Genomic DNA, 27,546 nt, shown 5'->3' on the forward strand with positions numbered 1-27,546 from the left:
TGTTTAAAATGAGAAAAAGCAATACATCTTAGACTTGATGATATATGGTATACTATTTGCCAAACATGTCGAGTAGTTTTTGTTTTTCCCAGCCAGGACAACAATTTTATGTATGAAAACTTATTTTTACATGTATTCTATATTGTCTTCTATTTTAGTGTTTCAGTATTTTCACTTCCCTCACCTTTCTGGTAGTCTTTTTATATATCTAGTTTATTTATCAGTGTCTTTCCCCAAATATTAGTCATAGAATTCAGTTTAAAGATGAGTCCAATTTGGGTTTTCTTCTAATTTTGAATTTCCCCAATTAATGTCTAATATATTGGGAAAATGCTTGATTAAGCAAAGTTAAACAGAATTCTTTAATACAACTTTCTCAAAGCCTGTAATATATTGATGTACATTGTGATTATCTAAGAATAGCAAATTATGTAACATTTCTGAAAATTATTTGATTACAGGACCTCTTTTAATAGAATATGTGATAAGATTTGTGCACGGAAGAACATCCTTTGGAAAAAGACTTTTATAGTTAGCTAATGTTCTTTGTAGGATTTCTTTGTTTTGTCTTGTCTTTGCTATGTGGCACTCTAAATCTCTGAAAATCTGGGGATGAACGTGATGTTAATACAGACAGTTCCATATTTACCCAGTATTATCAAAGAAAGAGATGGTCATGATGTAAATTTTAAGGTAATAAAATCTTAATTACACCTAAAGTTGTTTGCCTTCTATCATACAGTGTGGCTACACAATTCTATAATGTATGTTTGTGTTACTAAACTAAGCTAAGCTGATGTAGTCATGAAGCAAATTCTAGGCTTTTGGGGTAAATATTGGTTGTCTCTGTCAACCAATAGTTGAAGGTTAAATGTCCTCTCCCCTACAACTTTCTGACCAGTTGTTATGTTACAAGAGAAACACATACATACCAAACACAAAAATATTATTAACAAACAAGTACAAAACAAAGAGCCAGCTCTTACAGCTGCTGTGGCACCTGGGGACAGTGCAATTGTGTTCAGACATTCCAACCAGCACCTGCATGACAGACTCACTCTGAAGTTGTAACTGGGTCAGGAGACAAGGCACTCTGCAGAGCAGGAGAATGCAGGTCTAAGGGCTCTGGTCAGCACTGTGCTCTGCACCCAAGACATTCAGTTGCTGATCTTGCTGAATTCTTATACTTCATTCATTGAAGCGGGGGCCTGACTAATATTTCTTAACAGCCATATATGTAGGACACTATTCACTTCACTAATAAAAAATCATTTCTATTATTGTATGAATAATTGTGTATATGTTAACAAAATCCTCTTATGTATATTTGGATATTCATGAGGCAATAAACACTAACTTCTGCAGTGCTGATTTCTCTCAAAGATTTTTTTCACAAATGCTAAACAACTATTGCTTGAATTTAAATTGGAGTTAACTTGTGTACACATACACATGTGTCACATTATTGTTATTCAATTGATTTTAAAGTAATTCCCATATTGACAATGTAAAACTTAATCATATTAAATAGAATAGGGCCAATGGAATTTAAGTTTCAATGATAATTTAGCTCCATTATTATAAGTTTCAATTTATGGAACATTCTATAGATATCCATGAGCCCCAAAAAGGTATATCAGGATGTTTAGAAGTATTGTAAATAACCAGACTGCTATGCTGAATTTTAGGCTCTTCTTTTGATACATTTTTAAAAAATCTTCCCTTACTCTCAATTCTCCCTTATTATTCTTGATATTTTCCCTTCCACTTGGCTGCTCAGTGGAGAAACCAGATATTTGAACTGATTAAAACTTTGTACAAAGTAAAACCAAGTCAGCTCTGAATTAGGGCCTGAAGTTTTCCCATAAAGTGAAGTACACAGACTTTTCAGAATGATCTTTGGAACACTTAGTTTGGCTGTTCAGAGATTGCTCCTCAGTTTTATTATAGTTCCTTCAAATTGCTGAATGAGTTATTTTTGAAATAATGTAAAAAAGTTCAGATTTTGTCAGCCTTAACGTTTTCATATTTTCTGCAGCTATATTTGGCCTCAAAAGTGAATTCGACAACTTTTTGAGCTTGTTAAAATTAATATTGTGCTAGAAAAACAATTACAGCAACTTTAATGCATTAGGGAAAAATATATTGTAGTCATAGCACTATTCAAAATGCTGGCCAGATTAAGAAGAAAACTAATCTGTATATTTTTTATTCTCAGTATAAGATCATCCTTTTATATGCCTTAGGACCATTTTAAGAATGCTAGGGGGAGGAGAGAAGATGGCGGAAGAGTAAGACGTGGAGATCACCTTCCTTCCCACAGATACAGTAGAAATACATCTACACGTGGAACTGCTCCTACAGAACACCCACTGAACGCTGGCAGAAAACGTCAGACCTCCCAAAAGGCAAGAAACTCCCCCCGTACTTGGGTAGGGCAAAAGAAAAAAGAAATAACAGAGACAAAAGAATAGGGACGGCACCTGCACCAGTGGGAGGGAGCTGTGAAGGAGGAAAGATTTCCACGCACTAGGAAGCCCCTTCGCGGGCAGAGACTGCGGGTGGCAGAGGGGGGAAGCTTCGGAGCCACGGAGGAGAGCGCAGCCACAGGGGTGTGGAGGGCAAAGCGGAGAGATTCCCGCACTTCCCGCATGGAGGCTCGGTGCTGACCAGCACTCACCAGCCCGAGAGGCTTGTCTGCTCCCCCGCCGGGGCGGGCGGGGCTGGGAGCGGAGGCTCGGGCTTCGGTCAGATCGCAGGGAGAGGACTGGGGTTGGCGGCGTGAACACAGCCTGAAGGGGTTAGCGCACCACAGCTGGCTGTGAGGGAGACTGGGAAAAAGTCTGCAGCTGCCGAAGAGGCAAGAGACTTTTTCTTGCCTCTTTGTTTCACGGCGCGCAAGGAGAGGGGATTCAGAGCGCCGCCTAAACGAACTCCAGAGACTGGCGCGAGCCGCGGCTATCAGCGCGGACCCCAGAGACGGGCGTGAGACGCTGGGGCTGCTGCTGCCGCCTCCAAAAAGCCTGTGTGCGAGCACAGGTCACTCTCCACACCGCCCCTCCCGGGAGCCCGTGCAGCCCGCCACTGCCAGTGTCCCGTGATCCAGGGACAACTTCCCCGGGAGAACGCACTGCGCACCTCAGGCTGGTGCAATGTCACGCCGGCCTCTGACGCCGCAGGCTCACCCCGCCTCCTCTGTACCCCTCCCTCCCCGCGGCCTGGGTGAGCCAGAGCCCCCGAAGCAGCTGCTCCTTTAACCCCGTCCTGTCTGGGCGGGGAACAGACGCCCTCAGGAGACCTACACGCAGAGGCGGATCCAAATCCAAAGCTGATCCCCAGGAGCTGTGCGAACAGAGACGAGGAGGGGAAATCTCTCCCAGCAGCCTCAGAAGCAGCGGATTAAAACTCCACAAACAACTTGATGTGCCTGCATCTGTTGAATACCTGTATAGACAACGAATCATCCCAAATTCAGGAGGTGGACTTTGGGAGCAGGATATATTAATTTTTCCCCTTTTCCTTTTTTTTTGTGAGTGTATATGTATATGCTGCTGGGGGACATTTTGTCTGTATAGCTTTGCTTTATAATAGCTTTATTTTACTTCACTATATTATAGCCTCTTTCTTTCTTTCTTTCTTTCTTTCTTTCTTTCTTTCTTTCTTTCTTTCTTTCTTTCTTTCTTTCTTTCTATTTTTTCTCCCTTTTACTCTGAGCCATGTGGACGAAAGGCTCTTGGTGCTTCAGCCAGGCATCAGGGCTGTACCTCGGAGGTGGGAGAGCCAACTTCAGGACACTGGTCCACAAGAGACCTCCCAGCTCCACATAATACCAAACGGCAAAAATCTCTCAGAGATCTCCTTCTCAACATCAAGACCCAGCATCACTCAATGACCAGCAAGCTACAGTGCTGAACACCCTATGCCAAACAACTAGCAAGACAGGAACACAGCCCCATCCATTAGCAGAGAGGCTGCCTAAAATCATAATAAGGCCACAGACACCCCAAAATACACCACCAGACGTGGACGTGCCCACCAGAAAGACGAGATCCAGCCTCATCCACCAGAGCTCAGGCAATAGTTCCCTCCACCAGGAAGCCTACACAACCCACTGAACCAACCTTAGCCACTGGGGACAGATACCAAAAACAACGGGAACTACGAACCTGCAACCTGTGATAAGGAGACCCCAAACACAGTAAGATAAGCAAAATGAGACGACAGAAAAACACACAGCAGATGAAGGAGCAGGGTCAAAACACACTAGACTTAACAAATGAAGAGGAAATAGGTAGTCTACCTGAAAAAGAATTCAGAATAATGATAGTAAGGATGATCCAAAATCTTGGAAATAGAATAGACAAAATGCAAGAAACATTTAACAAGGACGTAGAAGAACTAAAGAGGAACCAAGCAATGATGAAAAACACAATAAATGAAATTAAAAATACTCTAGATGGGATCAATAGCAGAATAACTGAGGCAGAAGAAAGGATAAGTGACCTGGAAGATAAAATGGTGGAAATAACTACTGCAGAGCAGGATAAAGAAAAAAGAATGAAAAGAACTGAGGACAGTCTCAGAGACCTCTGGGACAACATTAAACGCACCAACATTCGAATTATAGGGGTCCCAGAAGAAGAAGAGAAAAAGAAAGGGACTGAGAAAATATTTGAAGAGATTATAGTTGAAAACTTCCCTAATATGGGAAAGGAACTAGTTAATCAAGTCCTGGAAGCACAGAGAGTCCCATACAGGATAAACCCAAGGAGAAACACGCCAAGACACATATTAATCAAACTGTCAAAAATTAAATATAAGGAAAACATATTAAAGGCAGCAAGGGAAAAAAAACAAATAACACACAAGGGAATCCCCATAAGGTTAACATCTGATCTTTCAGCAGAAACTCTGCAAGCCAGAAGGGAGAGGCAGGATATACTTAAAGTGATGAAGGAGAAGAACCTACAACCAAGATTACTCGACCCAGCAAGGATCTCATTCAGATGTGATGGAGAAATTAAAACCTTTACAGACAAGCAAAAGCTGAGAGAGTTCAGCACCACCAAACCAGCTTTACAACAAATGCTAAAGGAACCTCTCTAGGCAAGAAACACAAGAGAAGGAAAACACCTACAATAACAAACCCAAAACATTTAAGAAAATGGGAATAGGAACATACATATCGATAATTACCTTGAATGTAAATGGATTAAATGCTCCCACCAAAAGACACAGGCTGGCTGAATGGATACAAAAACAAGACCCATATATATGCTGTCTACAAGAGACCCACTTCAGACCTAGAGACACATACAGACTGAAAGTGAGGGGATGGAAAAAGATATTCCATGCAAATGGAAATCAAAAGAAAGCTGGAGGAGCAATTCTCATATCAGACAAAATAGACTTTAAAATAAAGACTATTACAAGAGACAAAGAAGGACACTATATAATGATCAAGGGATTGATCCAAGAGGAAGGTATAACAATTGTAAATATTTATGCACCCAACATAGGAGCACCTCAATACATAAGGCAAATACTAACAGCCATAAAAGGGGAAATCGACAGTAACACAATCATAGTAGGGGACTTTAACACCCCACTTTCACCAATGGACAGATCATCCAAAATGAAAATAAATAAGGAAACACAAGCTTTCAATGATACATTAAACAAGATGAACTTAATTGATATTTATAGGACATTCCACCCAAAAACAACAGAATACACATTTTTCTCAAGTGCTCATGGAACATTCTCCAGGATAGATCATATCTTGGGTCACAAATCAAGCCTTGGTAAATTTAAGAAAATTGAAATAGTATCAAGTATCTTTTCCAACCACAACGCTATGAGACTAGATATCAATTACAGGAAAAGATCTGTAAAAAATACAAACACATGGAGGCTACACAATACACTACTTAATAACGAAGTGATCACTGAAGAAATCAAAGGGGAAATCAAAAAATACCTAGAAACAAATGACAATGGAGATACGATGACCCAAAACCTATGGGACGCAGCAAAAGCAGTGCTAAGAGGGAAGTTTATAGCAATACAAGCCTACCTCAAGAAACAGGAAACATCTTGAATAAACAACCTAACCTTGCACCTAAAGCAATTAGAGAAAGAAGAACAAAAAACCCCAAATCTAGCAGAAGGAAAGAAATTATAAAGATCAGGTCAGAAATAAATGAAAACGTAATGAAGGAAACAATAGCAAAAATCAATGAAACTAAAAGCTGGTTCTTTGAGAAGATAAACAAAATTGATAAACCATTAGCCAGACTCATCAAGAGAAAAAGGGAGAAGACTCAAATCAATAGAATTAGAAATGAAAAAGGAGAAGTAACCACTGACACTGCAGAAATACAAAAGATCATGAGAGATTACTACAAGCAACTCTATGCCAATAAAATGGACAACCTGGAAGAAATGGACAGATTCTTAGAAATGCACAAACTGCCGAGACTGAACCAGGAAGAAATAGAAAATATGAACAGACCAATCACAAGCACTGAAATTGAAACTGTGATTAAAAACCTTCCAACAAACAAAAGCCCAGGACCAGATGGCTTCACAGGTGAATTCTATCAAACATTTAGAGAAGAGCTAACACCTATCCTTCTCAAACTCTTCCAAAATATTGCAGAGGGAGGAACACTCCCAAACTCATTCTACGAGGCCACCATCTCCCTGATACCAAAACCAGACAAAGATGTCACAAAGAAAGAAAACTACAGGCCAATATCACTGATGAACATAGATGCAAAAATCCTCAACAAAATACTAGCAAACAGAATCCAACAGCACATTAAAAGGATCATACACCATGATCAAGTGGGGTTTATCCCAGGAATGCAAGGATTCTTCAATATACGCAAATCAATCAATGTGATACACCATATTAACAAATTGAAGGAGAAAAACCATATGATCATCTCAATAGATGCAGAGAAAGCTTTCGACAAAATTCAACACCCATTTATGATAAAAGTCCTGCAGAAAGTAGGCATAGAGGGAAATTTCCTCAACATAATAAAGGCCATATATGACAAACCCACAGCCAACATTGTCCTCAATGGTGAAAAACTGAAACCATTTCCACTAAGATCAGGAACAAGACAAGGTTGCCCACTCTCACCACTATTATTCAACATAGTTTTGGAAGTGTTAGCCACAGCAATCAGAGAAGACAAAGAAATAAAAGGAATCCAAATCGGAAAAGAAGAAGTAAAGCTGTCACTATTTGCAGATGACATGATACTATACATAGAGAATCCTAAAGATGCTACCAGAAAACTCCTAGAGCTAATCAATGAATTTGGTAAAGTAGCAGGATACAAAATTAATGCACAGAAATCTCTTGCATTTCTATACACTAATGACGAAAAATCTGAAAGTGAAATTAAGAAAACACTCCCGTTTACCATTGCAACAAAAAGAATAAAATATCTAGGAATAAACCTACCTAAGGAGACAAAAGACCTGTATGCAGAAAATTATAAGACACTGATGAAAGAAATTAAAGATGATACAAATAGATGGAGAGATATACCATGTTCCTGGATTGGAAGAATCAACATTGTGAAAATGACTCTACTACCCAAAGCAATCTACAGATTCAATGCAATCCCTATCAAACTACCACTGGCATTTTTCACAGAACTAGAACAAAAAATTTCACAATTTGTATGGAAACACAAAAGACCCCGAATAGCCAAAGCAATCTTGAGAACGAAAAATGGAGCTGGGGGAATCAGGCTCCCTGACTTCAGACTATATTACAAAGCTTCAGTAATCAAGACAGATTGGTACTGGCACAAAAACAGAAATATAGATCAATGGAACAGGATAGAAAGCCCAGAGATAAACCCACACACATATGGCCACCTTATCTTTGATAAAGGAGGCAAGCATATACAGTGGAGAAAAGACAGCCTCTTCAATAAGTGGTGCTGGGAAAATTGGACAGGTACATGTAAAAGTATGAAATTAGAACACTCCCTGACACCATGCACAAAAATAAACTCAAAATGGATTAAAGACCTAAGTGTAAGGGCAGACACTATAAAACTCTTAGAGGAAAACATAGGCAGAACACTCTATGACATACATCACAGCAAGATTCTTTTTGACCCAGCTCCCAGAGAAATGGAAATAAGAACACAAATAAACAAATCGGACCTAATGAAACTTAAAAGCTTTTGCACAGCAAAGGAAACCATAAACAAGACCAAAAGACAACCCTCAGAATGGGAGAAAATATTTGCAAATGAAACAACTGACAAAGGATTAATCTCCAAGATTTACAAGCAGCTCATGCAGCTCAATAACAAAAAAACGAACAACCCAATCCAAAAATGGGCAGAAGACCTAAATAGACATTTCTCCAAAGAGGATATACAGATGGCCTACAGACACATGAAGGAATGCTCAACATCATTAATCATTAGAGAAATGCAAATCAAAACTACAATGAGATATCATCTCACACCGGTCAGAATGGCCATCATCAAAAAATCTAGAAACAATAAGTGCTGGAGAGGGTGTGGAGGAAAGGGAACACTCTTGCACTGTTGGTGGGAATGTAAATTGATACAGCCACTATGGAGAACAGTATGGAGGTTCCTTAAAAAACTACAAATAGAACTACCATACGACCCAGCAATCCCACTACTGGGCATATACACTGAGAAAACCATAGGTCAAAAAGTGTCATGTACCACAATGTTCATTGCAGCTCTATTTACAATAGCCAGGACATGGAAGCAACCTAAATGTCCATCGACAGATGAATGGATAAAGAACATGTGGCAAATATATACAATGGAATATTACTCAGCCATAAAAAGAAATGAAATGGAGGTATTTGTAATGAGGTGGATGGAGTTAGAGTCTGTCATACAGAGTGAAGTAAGTCAGAAAGAGAAAAACAAATACAGTATGCTAACACATATATACGGAATCTAAGGAAAAAAAAAAAAAGGCCATGAAGAACCTAGTGGCAAGACGGGAATAAAGACACAGACCTAGTAGAGAATGGACTTGAGGATATGGGGAGGGGGTGGGGTGAGATGTGACAGGGTAAGAGAGTATCATGGACATATATACACTACCAAATGTAAAATAGATAGCTAGCGGGAAGCAGCCGCATAGCACAGGAAGATCAGCTCGGTGCTTTGTGACCACCTAGAGGGGTGGGATGGGGAGGGCGGGAGGGAGGGAGATGCAAGAGGGAAGAGAAATGGGAACATATTGTATATGTATAACTGATTCACTTTTTTATAAAGCAGAAGCTAACACACCATTGTAAGGCAATTATACTTCAATAAAGATGTTTAAAAAAAAAAAAAAAGAATGCTACTATGCCTTAATGGGAGTCTAGACAACTCTTCTAATAACTAAAATCATTTAAAAAGGATCTGAAATAGAACTATTAAAAATTCCCAGCTGTGCTGTATATGATAGGATTATTGTTCAAGCAACTCATGCAGGTCAATATCAAAAAAACAAACAACTCAATCCAAAAATGGGCAGAAGACCTAAATAGACATTTCTCCAAAGAAGATGTACAAATTGCCAACAAACACATTAAAGAATGCTCAACATCATTAATCATAAGAGAAATGCAAATCAAAGCTACAATGTAATATCATCGGACACCAGTCAGAATGGCCATCATCAAAAAATCTAGAAACAATAAATGCTAGAGAGGGTGTAGAGAAAAAGGAACCCTCTTGCACCGTTGGTGGGAATGTAAATTGATACAGCCACCATGGAGAACAGTATGAAGGGTCCTTAAAAAACTAAAAATAGAACTACCATAAAACCCAGCAATCCCACTACTGGGCATATACCCTGAGAAAACCAGAATTCAAAAAGAGTCATGTATCAAAATGTTCATTGCAGCTCTATTTACAATAGCCAGGACATGGAAGCAACCTAAGTGTCCATCAACAGATGAATGGATAAAGAAGATGTGGCACATATATACAATGGAATATTACTCAGCCATAAAAAGGAATGAAACTGAGTTATTTGTAGTGAGGTGGATGGACCTAGAGACTGTCATACAGAGTGAAGTAAGTCAGAAAGAGAAAAACAAATACCGTATGCTAACAAATATATATGGAATCAAAAAAAGAAAAAAGAAAGAAAGAAAAAGAAATGGTGAGAAGAACCTAGGGGCAAGACGGGAATAAAGATGCAGACCAACTAGAGAATGGACTTGAGGATACGGGGAGGGGGAAGGGTAAGCTGGGACAAAGTGAGAGAGTGGCATGGACATATATACACTACCAAACGTAAAACAGATAGCTAGGGGGAAGCAGCCGCATAGCACAGGGAGATCAGCTCGGTGCTTTGTGACCACCTAGTGGGGTGGGATAGGGAGGGTGGGAGGGAGGGAGTTGCAAGAGGGAAGAGATATGGGGACATATGTATATGTATAACTGATTCACTTTGTTATAAAACAGAAACTAACACACCATTGTAAAGCAATTATACTCCAATAAAGATGTTAAAAAAAAACCAACTTAATAATCTTGTGGGAGATATGATCATAGAATTACAAATCTTAGTGTTGGAAAAATAAGTTTAAGGCCTTTAAAATTTCTTCTTAATGATGTAACTTCATTTTTAATACTTTTAATATTTGTGCAGTTCCCATGATAATGCTTTTAGTAATTAAAAAATAAAACAACTTCTGTCTTAAGATTCAATTCATTCCACTCTTAAACAGGTCAAATTATACAGTGTATTAACTGGAATGTGCCTCCTGCTAAACCCCATCCTTTGTTCCTATACACAGAATAGAGAAGAAAATGTTTATTTAATCTGCCATATAATAGATCTTCACTTCTTGAAGTACTTGAAGACAATTTTTGTCTCTCTGCATCCTTTACCACTATGTCAACTCTCCCTCCACTCCCACTTATCTCAAGGCTTTATTTTCATAATTCTTAAAAAATAGTTTCCACAGAGATACATCACTATCCGTGTACCTTCATAAGTATGAATATTAGTTTTTCTACATTTATATATGGTACACAGACAGACTTTAATTGGACAGACTTTTTTAACCCTTATTACCTTGAAATGACCTACTTGTTTGCTATGGTTTCCCACATCCTTTCTTTGTCACATTTTTATTGTTTTTCACTTTATCCAGTCCATTCTTGAAATTGCATCTCATTGACTGCTATACATGAAGTCAATGAGCTTGCTTGTTTCTTCAAACCTTCCTGAGATGTACAGAGTTTCACTGTAGCCTACTTTAAAACAGGAACGTTCAATAAATAGTTTGAACCACAGATGGCTTTTCATTACTTTGAAAGTGGCCTATGCTCAAGCATAAAGAATATAATCATGAAACATGACCTTTCAAAGATGCCACATTATTTTATACTTTAGGGTCACTTGAGGATTCTTTACTTAGTCAATCAGTATACAATACTGAAAAATAAGATTATGTTGATGAGACTAGTGAGTATTGTCTACCCTTTATCAAAACAGTCTCTCATTTGTAGAAGTGTAAAATTTTCAAATGAGGGACACTGCTAGTCTTTCCTCAGGAAACAAATTTCTTGTGACTCCAAAAGAAAAAAAGAAGAATCAGGGTCAAGGTCTAATGATGTGATTCATTTCTACCACAAGTTAGTTATTCCAAGTAAACTATATTATTCATTTTGCACAACACTTTCAACACTTAATTCTCTTCCACTGTGCAATTTTATTTTCTTTAGTAGACTAAATATAAGGAGGGAAGTCTGAAAAGATAACTGAGATTTTAGAACACAAAAGATGTCCTCAATCTCAAACTCTTAAAAGCAACTCCTTGACGGAGAAGAATACACATCAGATGAGTTAAAGTAGCTGAAGAGAAAAAAAAAAAAAAGAATCTGGTCATTAATAAGAGTTAAATACTCAAATTTTAAATATCATCTTATTAATAAATTCAGTATTGGCTCAACTGAACAGAAGAATAAGTGTGTAATATGGAATCCCAAGGGACATAAATATAATAAAATATTTTCTTGAATGAATTAAACTCTCAGTCAAGGAAAGGAAATTTTGAAGACCTGAATACCAATTTCTGGCTCAAGAAATAGCAAGGTAAGAGAAGAACTTAAAGTATGATAATTCACTGGCTATAAGCCAATCTTATAAAGATAAAAGTGCAGAATTCTGAAGGCGACTGGCAGACATCCCAGATCGATTAAGTAAGAAATCCTGCAGTATAGGCAACATATTCATCTTTGAAACCTTAAATTTAGATAATGCAGCTCAAGAATCGGTAGATGGAAATAAAAAATATAGCTAAACTGAAAAAGAATTATAGATGTGGGGATTCTTTTACATGATAAACTTATAACTTAATGACTCATTCTATTAAGCTGTATCACTGGTTAATTCACTGAAGTAAAGGTAAACTAATGTTTTACAGAACAGAACAGAACAGAACAGAACACCTACCTTACCTAACTGACTGACTGGACCTGTTAGTTGTCAAAAAGTCAAGCTGATAGTCTCACCTACCACTAATTTTAAAATATCACATCTGGAACCTAGTGCTCAAAATGTATCAGCATTATGTCAAATGTATTTGACATTGCTATTTAGGAACCTAGAACAGTTCATATATATATATATAATATATAAAGTAAATAATAGAGTGTAGTATAAATTGAACACACCTGGGCTTAGGATTGCATTGCCATGTACTATGATTTTCTTCAAGTTAGGACACAGAAAATAGACATAGGCTCACATTTGAGTCTCTCAAGTAGAAAGAAACATCACTACCAGTTGTCATGTGTTTTTATGGTATACATTTAGTATGTGCCATTGAAATCAGAGTTGTAAAGATAAAGACTTAACAAGAAGGAACTCAGTGCCATGGCCTGTTGTGGAAAGGCAATGTTCAGGACATAGGCTCCCTCACCAATAACTGAAAAGAAGAGTAGACTAATGCTGCTTTGAAACAAATTAAATAAACCAATAAGTTTCATTCCTCCAAACAGCCCTAATTCCAGAATCATTTTCTTCCTCTTTAAACCCTATTTAAAGACAAGATGCTTAAAAAGTCCTTATACAATTTATTTTATTACTCATGACAATGGGAATAAAAGGATAAATGTGATAAACATGACAAATAAGTCAGTTAAAAATATGAAAGAGTTTAAACAGGTAACTTTTATTGTTAAAAGAGTCATAAGATTGGTTAAAAAATGGTGTGCTATTTGTTGGAGTTAACATAATTTAATAATATATTTTACACACACTTGATACAAAATATTCTGTAACCATCCCAGTATTCCAGGTTTTGAAAATCATGCAGAACTATTGAAAAATATATCAGAATTTGTCATCTTAAAAATATGTAATTTCATTCTTTGGCACCCAGAATATTCAAACATCTTTTTATTTTGAAAATAACTGAGTTTAATCCAGTTTCTTTTTTTGAGGCAAATCATAGGTCAAAATCATTTTGCTATACATCTTAAAGCATCTATTTTCTAAATTTGTCATAATTTTAGTCAACCATATTTCTTCTATTGAGTTCTTTCTACCAGTAAAACATGTTCTCCTTACTTATGTTTTTATAGAGCGGAACCATTGATTTCTTTAAAAGAAAATAAAATTTTGAAAATAAAAGTATTAATCTTAAATAATAAACCAACATTTGAGCTATAATTTTATTATAAATTAGTTATTGAAATATCAAAATATCAGCTCATTAAAATTTACAGAAAACTTTTATTCTTATATAAAACCAGACTTTCTACCACTATTTAAAATTCATTTGAGTTTGACAAAGCTACATATATAGTACATGGTGAAAAATAATGAGTGAAGGCAAGGTTTAAAAAATAAAACAAAATATTCAGATTTCTGAAAGAAATCTTTAATGTAATCTAATCTAACACTCTCATTTCATAGGAAAGGATCTAATTCCCATAAAGCTTCAATATCGACCAAGTTCAATAGTCTAGGAGCAGAGCAGAAATTAGGATGTCATGTCAAAGTGTTTTGCTTTTTTTGAGTAGAAGACGAATGAGAGGGATGTCCTCTTTGAATAAAGCAGACTTCACTCAAAGTTGGTAGAGGTTTATTTAAAAAAAAAAAAAAAGACACTGGTGTGAGCCACTTGAAGAAATGAAAGGCTTCAAAAAAGTCATGCCACATTTCATTCCTTTTCTACCATAGTTTTTATGAGTTAGTGAAAGAAGCTAAGCATATTTGAAGATGTAATAGGAAACATCATTCTTGTGTCTATTAAACAAAGGAAGAGCAGATGATAAAAATAGTGTCATATCCTAACCTACCCTTTTATCAAATTATCACTGCCAGAATATGTTTGAGATAAATGCCATTTTATAATAATAGGTAAATATATTTACCTATTATTAGTTACCCTCATTTAAAAAAACTTTGTAAATAATACAGGTTTCTTTTATAGTTATACAAATGTCATAGAAAATGAAATAAATATAGAATAGTTGATTTATATTATTGTAAATAGTAATAAATATTTAAAATCTGTTTTCATTGCATGGCCTCATGTTCTAATTGACCTATGTGCATTTAAAATGTAGTGGCAGGGAGACCTTCAAGATGGCAGAAGAGTAAGACGTGGAGATCATCTTCCACCCCACAAATACAGCAGAAATACATCTACATGTGGAACAACTCCTACAGAACACCTACTGAACGCTGGCAGAAGACCTCAGACTTCCAAAAGGCAAGAAACTCCCCACGTACCTGGGTAGGGCAAAAGAAAAAAGAAAAAACAGAGACAAAAGAATAGGGACAGGACCTGCACCTCTGGGAGGGAGCTGTGAAGGAGGAAAGGTTTCCACACACTAGGAAGGCCCTTCGCGAGCAGAGACTGTGGGTGGCGAGGGGGGAAGCTTCGGAGCCACGGAGGAGAGCGCAGCCACAGGGGTGTGGAGGGCAAAGTGGAGAGATTCCCGCACAGAGGATCAGTGTCGACCAGCACTCACCAGCCCGAGAGGCTTGTCTGCTCACCAGGGCGGGTGGGAGTTGGGAGCTGAGGCTCTGGCTTCAGAGGTCAGATCCCAGGGAGAGGACTGGGGTTGGCTGCATGAACACAGCCTGAAGGGGACTAGTGCGCCACAGCTAGCTGGAAGGGAGTCTGCGAAAAAGTCTGGAACTGCCAAAGAGGCAAGAGACTTTTTCTTGCCTTTTTGTTTCACAGTGCACGAGGAGAGGGGATTCAGAGCACCGCCTAAACGAGTTCCAGAGACGGGCATGAGCCGCGGCTATCAGCATGGACCCCAGAGATGGGCATGAGACGCTAAGGCTGCTGCTGCAGCCACCAAGAAGCCTGTGTGCCAGCACAGGTCACTCTCTACACCTCCCCTCCCGGCAGCCTGTGCCACTGCCAGGGTCCCGTGATCCAGGTACAACTTCCATGGGAAAACACACGGCACACCTCCCACTGTTGCAACGTCACGCTGGCCTCTGCTGCTGCAGGCTTTCCCTGCATTCTGTACCTCTCCCACCCCCTGGCCTGAGTGAGCCAGAGCCCCCTAATCAGCTGTTCCTTTAACCCCTTCCTGTATGAGGGAAGAACAGACGCGCTCAGGCAACCTACACGCAAAGGCAGGGCCAAATCCAAATCGGAACCCCAGGAGCTCTGTGAACAAAGAAGAGAAAGGGGAGTCTCTCCCAGTAGCCTCAGGCGCAGTGGGTTAAATTTCCACAAACAATTTGATGTACCCTGCATCTGTGGAATACCTGAATAGACAACGAATCATCCCAAATTGAGGCAGTGGACTTTGGGAGAACGATATATATATATATTTTCCCTTTTCTCTTTTTGTGAGTGTGTATGTGTATGCTTCTGTGTGTGATTTTGTCTGTATACCTTTGCTTTTACCATTTGTCCTAGGGTTCTGTCTGTCCGTTTTTGTTTTTGTTTTTGTTTTCAGTATAGTTTTTAGCGCTTGTTATCATTGGTGGATTTGTTTTTTGGTGTGGTTGCTCTCTTCCTTCTTTCTTTTCTTAAATAACCTTTAATTTTTAATAATTATTTTTTATTTAAATAACTTTATTTTATTTTATTTTTTTCTTTTTTCTTTCTTTCTTTTTTTCTCCCTTTTATTCTGAGCCATTGGGATGACAGGGCCTTGGTGCTCCGGCCAGGTTCAGGCCTGTGCCTCTGAGGTGGGAGAGCTGAATTCAGGACACTGGTCCACCAGAGACCTCCCAGCTCCATGTAATATCAGATGGTGAAAATCTCCCAGAGATCTCCATCTCAACGCCAAGAACCAGCTCCACTCAAAGACCAGCAAGCAACAGTGCTGGACACCCTATGCCAAACAACTAGCAAGACAGGAATACAACCCCACCCACTAGCAGAAATGCTGCCAAAAATCATAATAAGGTCACAGACACCCCAAAACACACCACCGGACGTGGACCTGCCCACCAGAAAGACAAGATCCAGCCTCCTCCACCAGAACACAGGCACTTGTCCCCTCCACCAGGAAGCCTACACAACCCACTGAAACAACCTTAGCCACTGGGGGCAGACACCAAAAACAACAGGAACTACGAACCTGCAGCCTACAAACAGGAGACCTCAAACAAAGTAAGTTAAGCAAAATGAGAAGACAAACACACAGCAGATGAAGGGACAAGGTAATAACCCACCAGACCAAAGAAATGAAGAGGAAATAGGCTGTCTACCTGAAAAAGAATTCAGAATAATGATAGTAAAGATGATCCAAAATCTTGGAAATAGAATGGAGAAAATACAAGAAACGTTTAACAAGGACCTACAAGAACTAAAGAGCAAACAAACAATGATGAACAACACAATAAATGAAATTAAAAATTCTCTAGAAGGAATCAATAGCAGAATAACTGAGGCAGAAGAATGGATAAGTGACCTGGAAGACAAAATAGTGGAAATAACTACTGCAGAGCAGAATAAAGAAAAAAGGATGAAAAGAGTTGAGAACAGCCTCAGAGACTTCTGGGACAACATTAAACACACAAACATTCGAATTATAGGGGTCCCAGAAGAAGAAAAGAAAAAGAAAGGGACTGAGAAAATATGTGAAGAGATTATAGTTGAAAACTTCCCTAATATGGCAAAGGAAATAGTCAATCAAGTCCAGGAAGCACAGAGAGTCCCATACAGGATAAATCCAAGGAGAAACATGCCAAGATACATATTAATCAAACTATCAAAAATTAAATACAAAGAAAAAATATTAAAACCAGCAAGGGAAAAGCAACAAATGACATACAAGGGAATCCCCATAAGGTTAACAGCTGATCTTTCAGCAGAAACTCTGCAAGCCAGAAGAGAGTGGCAGGACAAATTTGAAGTGATGAAAGGGAAAAACCTACAACCAAGATTACTCTACTCAGGAAGGATATCATTCAGATTTGATGGAGAAACTAAAACCTTTACAGACAAGCAAAAGCTACGAGAATTCAGCACAAAGAAACCAGCTTTACAACAAATGCTAAAGGAACCTCTCCAGGCAGGATACACAAGGAAGGAAAAGACCTACAAAAACAAACCAAAACAATTAAGAAAATGGTAATACATACATATCGATAATTACCTTAAATGTAATTGGATTACATGCTCTGACCAAAAGACACAGATTGGCTGAATGGATACAAAAACAAGACCCGTATATATGCTATCTACAAGAGATCCACTTCAGACCTAGGGACACATACAGACTGAAAGTGAGGGAATGGAAAAAGATATTCCATGCAAATGGAAATCAAAAGAAAGCTGGAGTAGCAATTCTCATATCAGCCAAAATAGACTTTAGAATAAAGACTATTGCAAGAGACAAAGAAGGACACTAGATAATGATCAAGGGATCAATCCAAGAAGAAGATATAGAAATTGTAAATATTTATGCACCTAACATAGGAGCACCTCGATACATAAGACAGATGCTAACAGCCATAAAAGGGGAAATCGACAGTAAAACAGTCATTGTTTGTTTGGGACTTTAACACCCCACTTTCACCAATGGACAGATTATCCAAAATGAAAATAAATAAGGAAATACAAGCTTTAAATGATACTTTAAACAAAACGGACTTAATTGATATTTATAGGACATTCCATCCAAAAAAAAAAAAAACAGAATACACTTTCTTCTCAAGTGCTAATGGAACATTCTCCAGGATAGATCATATCTTGGGTCAAATTTCAAGCCTTGGTAAATTTAACAAAATTGCAAGAGTATCAAGCATCTTTTCCGACCACAACGCTATGAGACTAGATATCAATTACAGGAAAAAATCTGTAAAAAATACAAATACATAGAGGCTAAACAATACACTATTTAATAACCAAGAGATCACTGAAGAAATCAAACAGGAAATCAAAAAATATCTAGGAACAAATGACAGTGAAAACACGACAACCCAAAACCTATGGGATGCATCAAAAGCAGTTCTAAGAGGGAAGTTTATAGCAATAAAATCCTACCTCAAGAAACCAGAAACATCTCAAATAAACAACCTAACCTTATATCTAACACAATTATAGAAAGAGGAACAAAAAACCCCAAAGTTAGCAGGAGGAAAGAAATCATAAAGATCAGATCAGAAATAAATGAAAAAGAAATGAAGGAAACAATAGCAAAGATCCATAAAACTAAAACTGGTTCTTTGAGACGATAAACAAAATTGATGAACCATTAGCCAGACTCATCAAGAAAAAAAGAGAGAAGACTCAAGTCAACAGAATTAACAATGAAAAAGGAGAAGTAACAACTGACACTGCTGAAAAAGAAAGGATCATGAGAGATTACTATAAGCAACTATATGCCAATAAAATGGACAACCTGGAAGAAATGAACAAACTCCTAGAAAAGCACAACCTTCCGATACTGAACCAGGAAGAAATAGAAAATATAAACAGACGAATCATAAACACTGAAATTGAAACTGTGATTAAAAATCTTCCAACAAACAAAAGTCCAGGACCAGATGCCTTCCCAGGCGAATTCTATCAAACATTTAGAGAAGAGATAACACCTATCCTTCTCAAAGTCTTCCAAACCATAGCTGAGGGAGGAACAGTCCCAAACTCATTCTATGAGGCCACCATCTCCCTGATACCAAAACCAGACAAAGATGTCACAAAGAAAGAAAACTACATGCCAACATCTCTGATGAACATAGAGGAAAAATCCTCAAGAAAATACTAGCAAACAGAATCCAACAGCACATTAAAAGGATCATACACCATGATCAAGTGGTGTTTATCCCAGGAGTGCAACGATTCTTCAATATATGCAAATCAATCAATGTGATATACTGTATCAAAAAACTGAATAAAAACCATACGTTCATCTCAATAGATGCAGAAAAAGCTTTTGACAAAATTCAACACCCATTTATGATAAAAACCCTCCAGAAAGTAGGCACAGAGGGAACTTACCTCAACATAACAAAGGCCATATATGACAAACCCACAGCCAACATCATTCTCAATGGTGAAAAACTGAAACCATTTCCACTGAGATCAGGAACAAGTCAAGGTTGCCCACTTTCACCACTATTATTCCACATTGTTTTGGAAGTTTTAGCCACAGTAATCAGAGTAGAAAAAGAAATAGAAGGAATCCAAATCGGAAAAGAAGAAGTAAAGCTGTCACTATTTGCAGATGACATGATACTATACATAGAGAATCCTAAAGATGCTACCAGAAAACTACTAGAGCTAATCAATGAATTTGGTAAAGTAGCAGGATACAAAATTAATGCACAGAAATCTCATGCATTCCTATACACTAATGATGAAAAATCTGAAAGTGAAATTAAGGAAACACTCCCATTTACCATTGCAACAAAAAGAATAAAACACCTAGGAATAAACCTGCCTAAGCTGAGAAAAGATCTGTATGCAGAAAACTATAATACACTGATAAAAGAAATTAAAGATGATACAAACAGATTGAGAGATATACCATGTTCTTGATTGGAAGAATCAACATTGTGAAAATGACTACAGTACCCAAAGCAATCTACAGATTCAATGCAGTCCCTATCAAACTACCACTGGTATTTTTCTCAGAACTAGAACAAAAAATTTCACAATTTTTATGGAAACACAAAAGACTGCGAATAGCCAAAGCAATTTTGAGAAAGAAAAACGGAGCTGGAGGAATAAGGCTCCCTGACTTCAGAGTATACTACAAATCTACAGTAATCAAGACAGTATGGTACTGGCACAAAAACAGAAATATAGATCAATGGAACAGATAGAAAGCCCAGAAATAAACCCACGCATATGGTCACCTTATCTTTGATAAAGGAGGCAAGAATATACAATGGAGAAAAGAGAGCCTCTTCACTAAGTGGTGCTGGGAAAACTGGACAGTTACATGTAAAAGAATGAAATTAGAACACTCCCTAACCACATAGACAAAAATAAACTCAGAATGGATTAAAGACCTAAATGTAAGGCCAGACACTATCAGACTCTTAGAGGAAAACATAGGCAGAACACTCTATGACATAAATCACAGCAAGATCCTTTTTGACCCACCTCCTAGAGAAATGGAAGTAAAAACAAAAATAAACAAATGGGACCTAATGAAACTTAAAAGCTTTTGCACAGCAAAGGAAACCATAAATAAGACGAAAAGACAACCCTCAGAATGGGAGAAAATATTTGCAAATGAAGCAACTGACAAAGGATTAATCTCCAAGATTTACAAGCAGCTCATGCAGCTCAATATCAAAAAAGCAAACAACCCAATCCAAAAATGGGCAGAAGACCTAAATAGACATTTCTCCAAAGAAGACATACAGATTGCCAACAAACACATGAAAGGATGCTCAACATCACTAATCATTAGAGAAATGCAAATCAAAACTACAATGAGATATCACCTCATACCAGTCAGAGGGCCATCAACAAAAAATCTACAAACAGTAAATGCTGGAGAGGGTGTGGAGAAAAGGGAATCCTGTTGCACTGTTGGTGAGAATGTAAATTGATACAATCGCTATGGAGAACAATATGGAGGTTCCTTAAAAAACTAAAATTAGAACTACCATACGACCCAGCATTCCCACTACTAGGCATATACCCTGAGAAAACCATAATTCAAAAAGAGTCATGTACCCAAATGTTCATTGCAGCTTTATTTACAATAGCCAGGAGATGGAAGCAACCTAAGTGTCCATTGACAGATGAATGGATAAAGAAGATGTGGCACATATATACAATGGAATATTACTCAGCCATAAAAAGAAACGAAATTGAGTAATTTGTAGTGAGGTGGATGGACCTAGAATCTGTCATACAGAGTGAAGTAAGTCAGAAAGAGAAAAACAAATACAATATGCTAACACATATATATGGAATCTAAAAAAAAAAAAAATGGTTATGAAGAACCTAGGGGCAGGACGGGATTAAAGACACAGACCTACTAGAGAATGGACTTGAGGACACAGGGAGGGGGAAGGGTAAGTTGGACAAAGTGAGAGAGTGGCATGGAGATATATATACTACCAAATGTAAAATCGATAGCTAGTGGGAAGGAGCCGCATAGCACAGGGAGATCAGCTCGGTGCTTTGTGACCACCTAGAGGGGGGAGATAGGGAGGGTGGGAGGGACGGAGACGCTAGAGGGAAGAGATATGGTGATATATGTATATGTATAGCTGATTCACTTTGTTATAAAACAGAAACTAACCCACCATTGTAAAGCAACTATACTCCAATAAAGATGTTAAAAAAAAAAATGTAGCGGCAAATTCAATCTGTCGATAAGTTAGTTTGAGATACATGTGAAAAATTAGTTGATACAATCTTATCTATTATCTCCATACCAGGCCTTTCCCATTCTCTCAATATATTTTTATTAAACTCTACTCTGTGTACAGTGATACCTTAGTTGATATAATCAACATAATTTATAAGAATTAAGTATTAGGTAATACTGAAAACAAGGTTCTGAACAATTGGTTAGGCTCAGGTGCCTAATTTTTTGGTTTTATAGTTGATTTGGTGTATTTACTGACATTAAAAATGAAGAACATGTTGATTATGTGTGACATCCTTCACTATTCTCAGGTAATTATTTGACATTATGAGTGAATAATACCTTGTGATAGCACAGTATTAGTATCTTGGACAAAACTACTTTGAGTGCTTTAAATTCAATATTTTATATAAGATATTGAGATAAATAATCTTGCTGAGTATTTCTTTGCTTATAATAACATAAGCCACTTGCACATTTTCTAATGATTCCTATATTCTCATGTCAGGAGCTATGGATGAAATTTAATGAGTGTTTCTAAACACTTTTTAAAAGTGGTATCATATATTTTAATTACCCTCCTCCTATCCCATCAATCTTTGACCCTCTTCTCTTATTAATACAGATATATATTTGTTTATGATCTCTCTCATCCATTAGAATGTACACTCCAAGGAAGCAGAGATTTTATCTCTCATGTTCACTATTTTATCCCCAGGGTTTTTAGACTAGGCTATGGCAAGAGGGAAAATCTAATGCTTAATTAAAACTTGCTGAGTGAATAAATGATCAAATGTAAGCCCAGGTTTTATGTCCCTCATCGGTGCCTCTTCCAGGGACTGATTATATTTTGAGACCTCTTTTCCCAGTGACTTACAAACTTTTTGATCAGGCTTGATGGAAATACCTTTTACATCCCTGTGCTTGTGTGTGTTTGAAACAAAATAGTCATGAAACAATCTGATAATTAAAAGCTATTGTATTTCATTCTATTTATATTTATTTAAAAAATAATGCTGCAGCAGAGGATTTTTAGAGCAGTAAAAGTACTCTGTATGATACCACAATGATGAATATGGTATGAATATTGGCAAATATGCAATATTTAACGGCAAATACGCCATTTTATATTTGTCGAAACCCACAGAATGTGCAACACCAAGAGTGAGCTGTAATGTAATCTTTATGTGTACCATATGTAACCAAGAGTGTACCATAAATGCAGGTTCATCAGTCGTAACAAATGTACCACTCTGGTGGGGGATTTGATAATGGGGAAGACCATGCATATGTGGGGGCAGAGGGCACATGGGAAATCTCTGGACCTTCCTCTCAATTTTGCAGTGAACCTAAAACTGCTCTAAAAAAATAAAGTCAGTTAAAAAAAAATAATGCTGGTCTTGTAATTTATTTCACAATGCACAAACATGCAGTTTGTAACACTGTTTTAGACAAAAATGCCAAGAGGTAAACCACATTAATTTTTGAGTATGTAGAAAGAACACATGTATTAGTCAGCCTTGGATGGTGTAATCTCAAGTCTAAATTTTCCTGAATTTCCTAGGCTTCTCAGGGCTTCCAGCTCTCTCTATATATCATATACAGAGATATTCTCATACCCCAGACTTTCAGGAGCTGAAAGGCCTAAAAGAGACTGGAAAATGTCTCTTCCTTGAGCAGCTGAGAAATTATGTAAATCTGGAGTTGGATTCAGCTACAAACAAAGCAAAATACTAAAGTTATTTCATATAATTCTCACCACAACCATACAAACTAAAGAATGACTACTCACCTTTTTTAAGTTAAGAAACTGAGGCTCAAAAGGTCAAATGACTTAAGGTGACAAGGCTAGTGAGCAGCAGAGTCTTGATTCGCTCCTGTTCCATATATAGTCCCCTACCCCTGGGAGGTAGAGGCATGATCTAGAAGTTCTTGGAATCCAGAGGCAGTTCCTCTGGACCTCCGAGCTTCCAGACACTCAGAGTAGGGAGGCCCAAAGTCCTGGATGTTCCCTGCCTCTTTTTGTGGACCACGAATACAACACAATCCCCCCTCAACTTCTTCAACTTTCCTGTCTGTCCTGGCTCAACCCCACCCAACTTCTAGACCCTTCTACTTTTCAGGGGGTGGGGGTGGGACATATACCAACACCCTTGAGGATTTACTGTACACTTGGTCACACGCACCTCTCATACCTAGGGCCCTGTGAGATAGGAAGGACAGGCTGTGTTTCTCCCTGAGAAATTAACCTTGACTTGGCCAAGGTCACACCTACTGGAGCTCAAAGGAAGCTCAGAAACAAGCTCATTTACTATTGAGCTCTTCCACTTTTTCACTTAGTAAAATCTTGACTGAGTAGAATCTGATCTTGATTATTGTAAACGACAAACTTCCAACTCCAGCCCTCCTCCCCAAACCCCACCATCACCCAAGCAGGAGCCATGTCTTATGGGTGGAGGAGCCCATCACCTCTGGAGAAGTTTGGGGATTCTACCCTCTCCCACTTCCTCCCGGCCACACTGTTCCTTGTTCCTCGCTGTCCCTCTGGTCTACCCTCTAGGGTTAAGCCCAGAGTGGTGGGAAGAGTTGCGTCCTACGGTCACACTGGGCGCGCTCAGTGGCAGAGCGGGCTTCGGCCGGACCCAGGCAGCCTTGTGCGCGCGCCGCGGCTGGGAGCCCGAGTGCGCGCAGCTCAGGGGCCGCCGCCGCCGCTGGGGCCGAGGACGCGGCTTCTCTGCTCGCCCGCCCGGGACGCCGCGCCACCCGCCCCCTGCAGCCTGTGTTGCAGCTGCCGGCCACCGGAGGGGGCGAACAAACGTCAACCTGTTGTTTGTCCCGTCACCATTTATCAACTCTCAGCACCACAAGGAAGTGCGGCCGCCACCCGCGCGCGGAAAGTTCAGCATGCAGGAAGTTTGGGGAGAGCTCGGCGACTAGCACGGCGGGGCGGCCCGGGCTAGCGCAGGGCGAGCGTGGGGTCCAGAGCGCGGCGTGGTCCTGGGAGCCTGTCCCGGCTTTTTCTTGGAGCGACGCTGTCCCTAGGTCGCTGATCCCAATGCACCGGCTCATCCTTGTCTACACGCTAGTCTGCTCAAACTTTTGCAGCTACCGGGACACTTCTGCAACTCCGCAGAGCGCATCCATCAAAGCTTTGCGCAACGCCAACCTCAGGCGAGATGGTAAGAGACTCAGATTTTATTTTTTTTAATTAAGTAATCACATTTTTTGTTGTCATCATTGTTGTCCCACACCCCTTTTCAGTCTTTCATATGAACCTTGGTTGTGTGTATGGGTGGGTGGAGGGGGGAGGGGGAAGAGGGGTCGGGTCCTGTCTCCAGTCCCGAGAGAGCCCCTTCTTCGGGAATGGACAGAGGGGTGTGGGACGCGTGCCTGAGGGGATCGGATAGGTCAGGTGGCTCATCTCCCTGACCCTAGAGAAGTCATTTTGGTGTCCAACAGTCAACTGATGCTAGGATCCCCAGAGTTGAAGAAAGTTGCAGGCTGCGCCGCAACACGGTCAGGCTCTTAACCTTTTGGACTGGAAACACGGATAGATGGGGCATTTGTGATAGGTGGAGGGACTCAAGAGTGGCTTTCTCTGGGTGATTTATTTTTATTTTTCTTAAGTGTGGGGAAAGGGAATGATTCATTTCAGAGGAAATGATAGCTGGAACAGAGTGACAACTTATTTATGTATTATTTATGTTGAGGAGACTGCGGTGTGCAGTATGTTGCCCTTTTCATCCCCAGAGTGATTTTTCCAGTGGAGTTCAGCGTGGCTCAGAAACTCAGAGTCTGGGAGAAAAATGCCTTTTGGAGTTTTATCTGTATCCCAGGGGGACCTGGCTTCTGCTATTAGTTGTCTTGCATAGAATTCTTTCCAACTGTTTGCAAGAAGCAAAGCTCTTTAAACAGCTCTCCTAAGCAAGGTCCCAAGCAGGCTTGTTTGTTTTCCTTTACTATGGAGGACACCTGGGTCATTGGATCCCAGCGATTTTAATTGCGTTTATTGACTTTCTGGGCCTCCACCAAGGTCTGATTTATTCCTGAATTCTCAAGTACAGCTGATGTTGCCAATAATTTGCAGCTGTTTCCGCCATCTACCTGAACTGACCCATAGGTTTTTGTGTTTGTTTTGTTTCCCTTCATCAAAAATATCTTTCTTTCCTTCTGCTTGCTTAAAGTTCTAACAGATCTCCTAAGGAGATCACCAAGCTATTCTTAATGGCTTCACTCTTGGAGCTGGCAACATTTGACCTCTGGTAATTACGTATTAGCCTTCTTATTTTCTTATCAGTTTCTCTCTTGGTATGTCCTTAATTTGGACATCACTGAAAGGCTTCTGTGCTTTGAAACAAACAAACAAAAACTTTATTATATTTTCTGGTGGCAAGTATGCTGTGTGTTTCAGTGTGCTAAAGTCATCTGAAGTGGAGGGGGTACAGAGAAGGCACAGAGTAACCTCCAGGCAGAAGGTCACCCTGTATTTATAGAATTACCTTATCACAGTATTTTGTGTAAAATATGCTAGCAGTGCATTTTTGATAACTCTTCATCTTAGTGTAAGCACAAAATTATCTTATTAATTTTAAAAAAAAGGTTTAGGCTCAAGACTAAACTTTCATAGCTTTGTTTCACTCATTAATGTTTCCACCAGGGACAATCTTCTACTCACTGAGTTTTTAGATTTGTTAATGTTTGCACTTAATGTGCCCTTTCAGCTACATAGAGTAAAAGGCCATTTATAATTTGTATGACTTCATAGCGGTAATTTTGTAATCCTTAGCTTCCCAAGTATGAGTTACAAGAAATCAAGGACAGAAAATCAAAAGTATGTAACCATTGCCCATTAACCCAAGATTCTGACTAAAACCAAGTCACGCAGCTCATATCTCTGTTTTTTGGAAAAGAATAATCTCATTTTACTTTTTGCTGTTAAAACTCTGTACATCTATCTAGTCTATACGAGAAGTGCTAATGCTTTATTTTAGTAAAATTTGAAAACTACCCTGGATTTATTTCTTCATATTTTAGCTAGAGCTGTTATGCAGTTACAGCACACATACACACACACACTTTGATTAGTTCAGATTGCTCAGTACTTAACTCAGTGTCAACCTCATTTATAAACAAGGCTAGGAAAGGGGGAAAGGTAGTTGGATTAAAAGAAAGTTGTTGTATACAGAGTAAAAATAATTAACACTCATAATGAACTTTTAGTTGGGGGAATTTTCAAAAGGCAGCTTATTCTAGTTAAAGAGAGACATTCTCTAAAAATGGTAACATTGCCCCAAAGGAAAGCAGTTGGATCTTAGGAGGTGAAAAAGAGTCTTAGAAATTACAATGGTTTGTGGTCCTCCAAAGAGTCAGTACATATAAACAGATATTCAGTACATCTGTAGTATTAGCAATTCATAGGGAGCAGATGTGATTAGAAAAAAAAGAATGTCTAAAAAGGCTTCTTAACCAGGGGAGTGATGATATGAAGAAAAGGTTGAGAAACACTGTTGTAGAGTTTTGGTGAGAGAGTAAGAATAAAGGGTCTTTGAAAAAGTTTAGACATCCACTGGGAAATTTTAATGGCAACAATTGAGCTGATGAGAGAAAGTAATAACTTATTAAATTAAACCCTTTTTCTGATTCCAGACATTTTAAACTTGCTCTCTCAAAGTTCCTTAATGGCTCAATAAAGGGGACAATACTCTTGATCTGATTAAGACAGGGTATAAGTTTGCAGAGGACATAA

At 38.7% G+C, this 27,546-nt stretch overlaps 1 protein-coding gene across 2 annotated transcripts in view; it reads left to right on the forward strand.

The window, feature by feature from the left end:
• The first annotated feature begins 24,512 nt into the window (after positions 1–24,512).
• Positions 24,513–27,546, forward strand: part of PDGFD (platelet derived growth factor D) — a 227,292-nt gene continuing 224,258 nt past the window's right edge. For both annotated transcript variants that reach the window (XM_036862399.1, XM_036862400.1), the window contains exon 1: positions 24,513–24,979. In XM_036862399.1, coding sequence (XP_036718294.1) covers positions 24,856–24,979 — 124 coding nt within the window. In that variant the 5' untranslated portion in view covers positions 24,513–24,855. The remainder of the gene's footprint in view (positions 24,980–27,546) is intronic.

The sequence above is a fragment of the Balaenoptera musculus genome, chromosome 8 (genome assembly GCF_009873245.2).
Source record: "Balaenoptera musculus isolate JJ_BM4_2016_0621 chromosome 8, mBalMus1.pri.v3, whole genome shotgun sequence".
NCBI classification, from domain to species: Eukaryota; Metazoa; Chordata; class Mammalia; order Artiodactyla; family Balaenopteridae; genus Balaenoptera; species Balaenoptera musculus.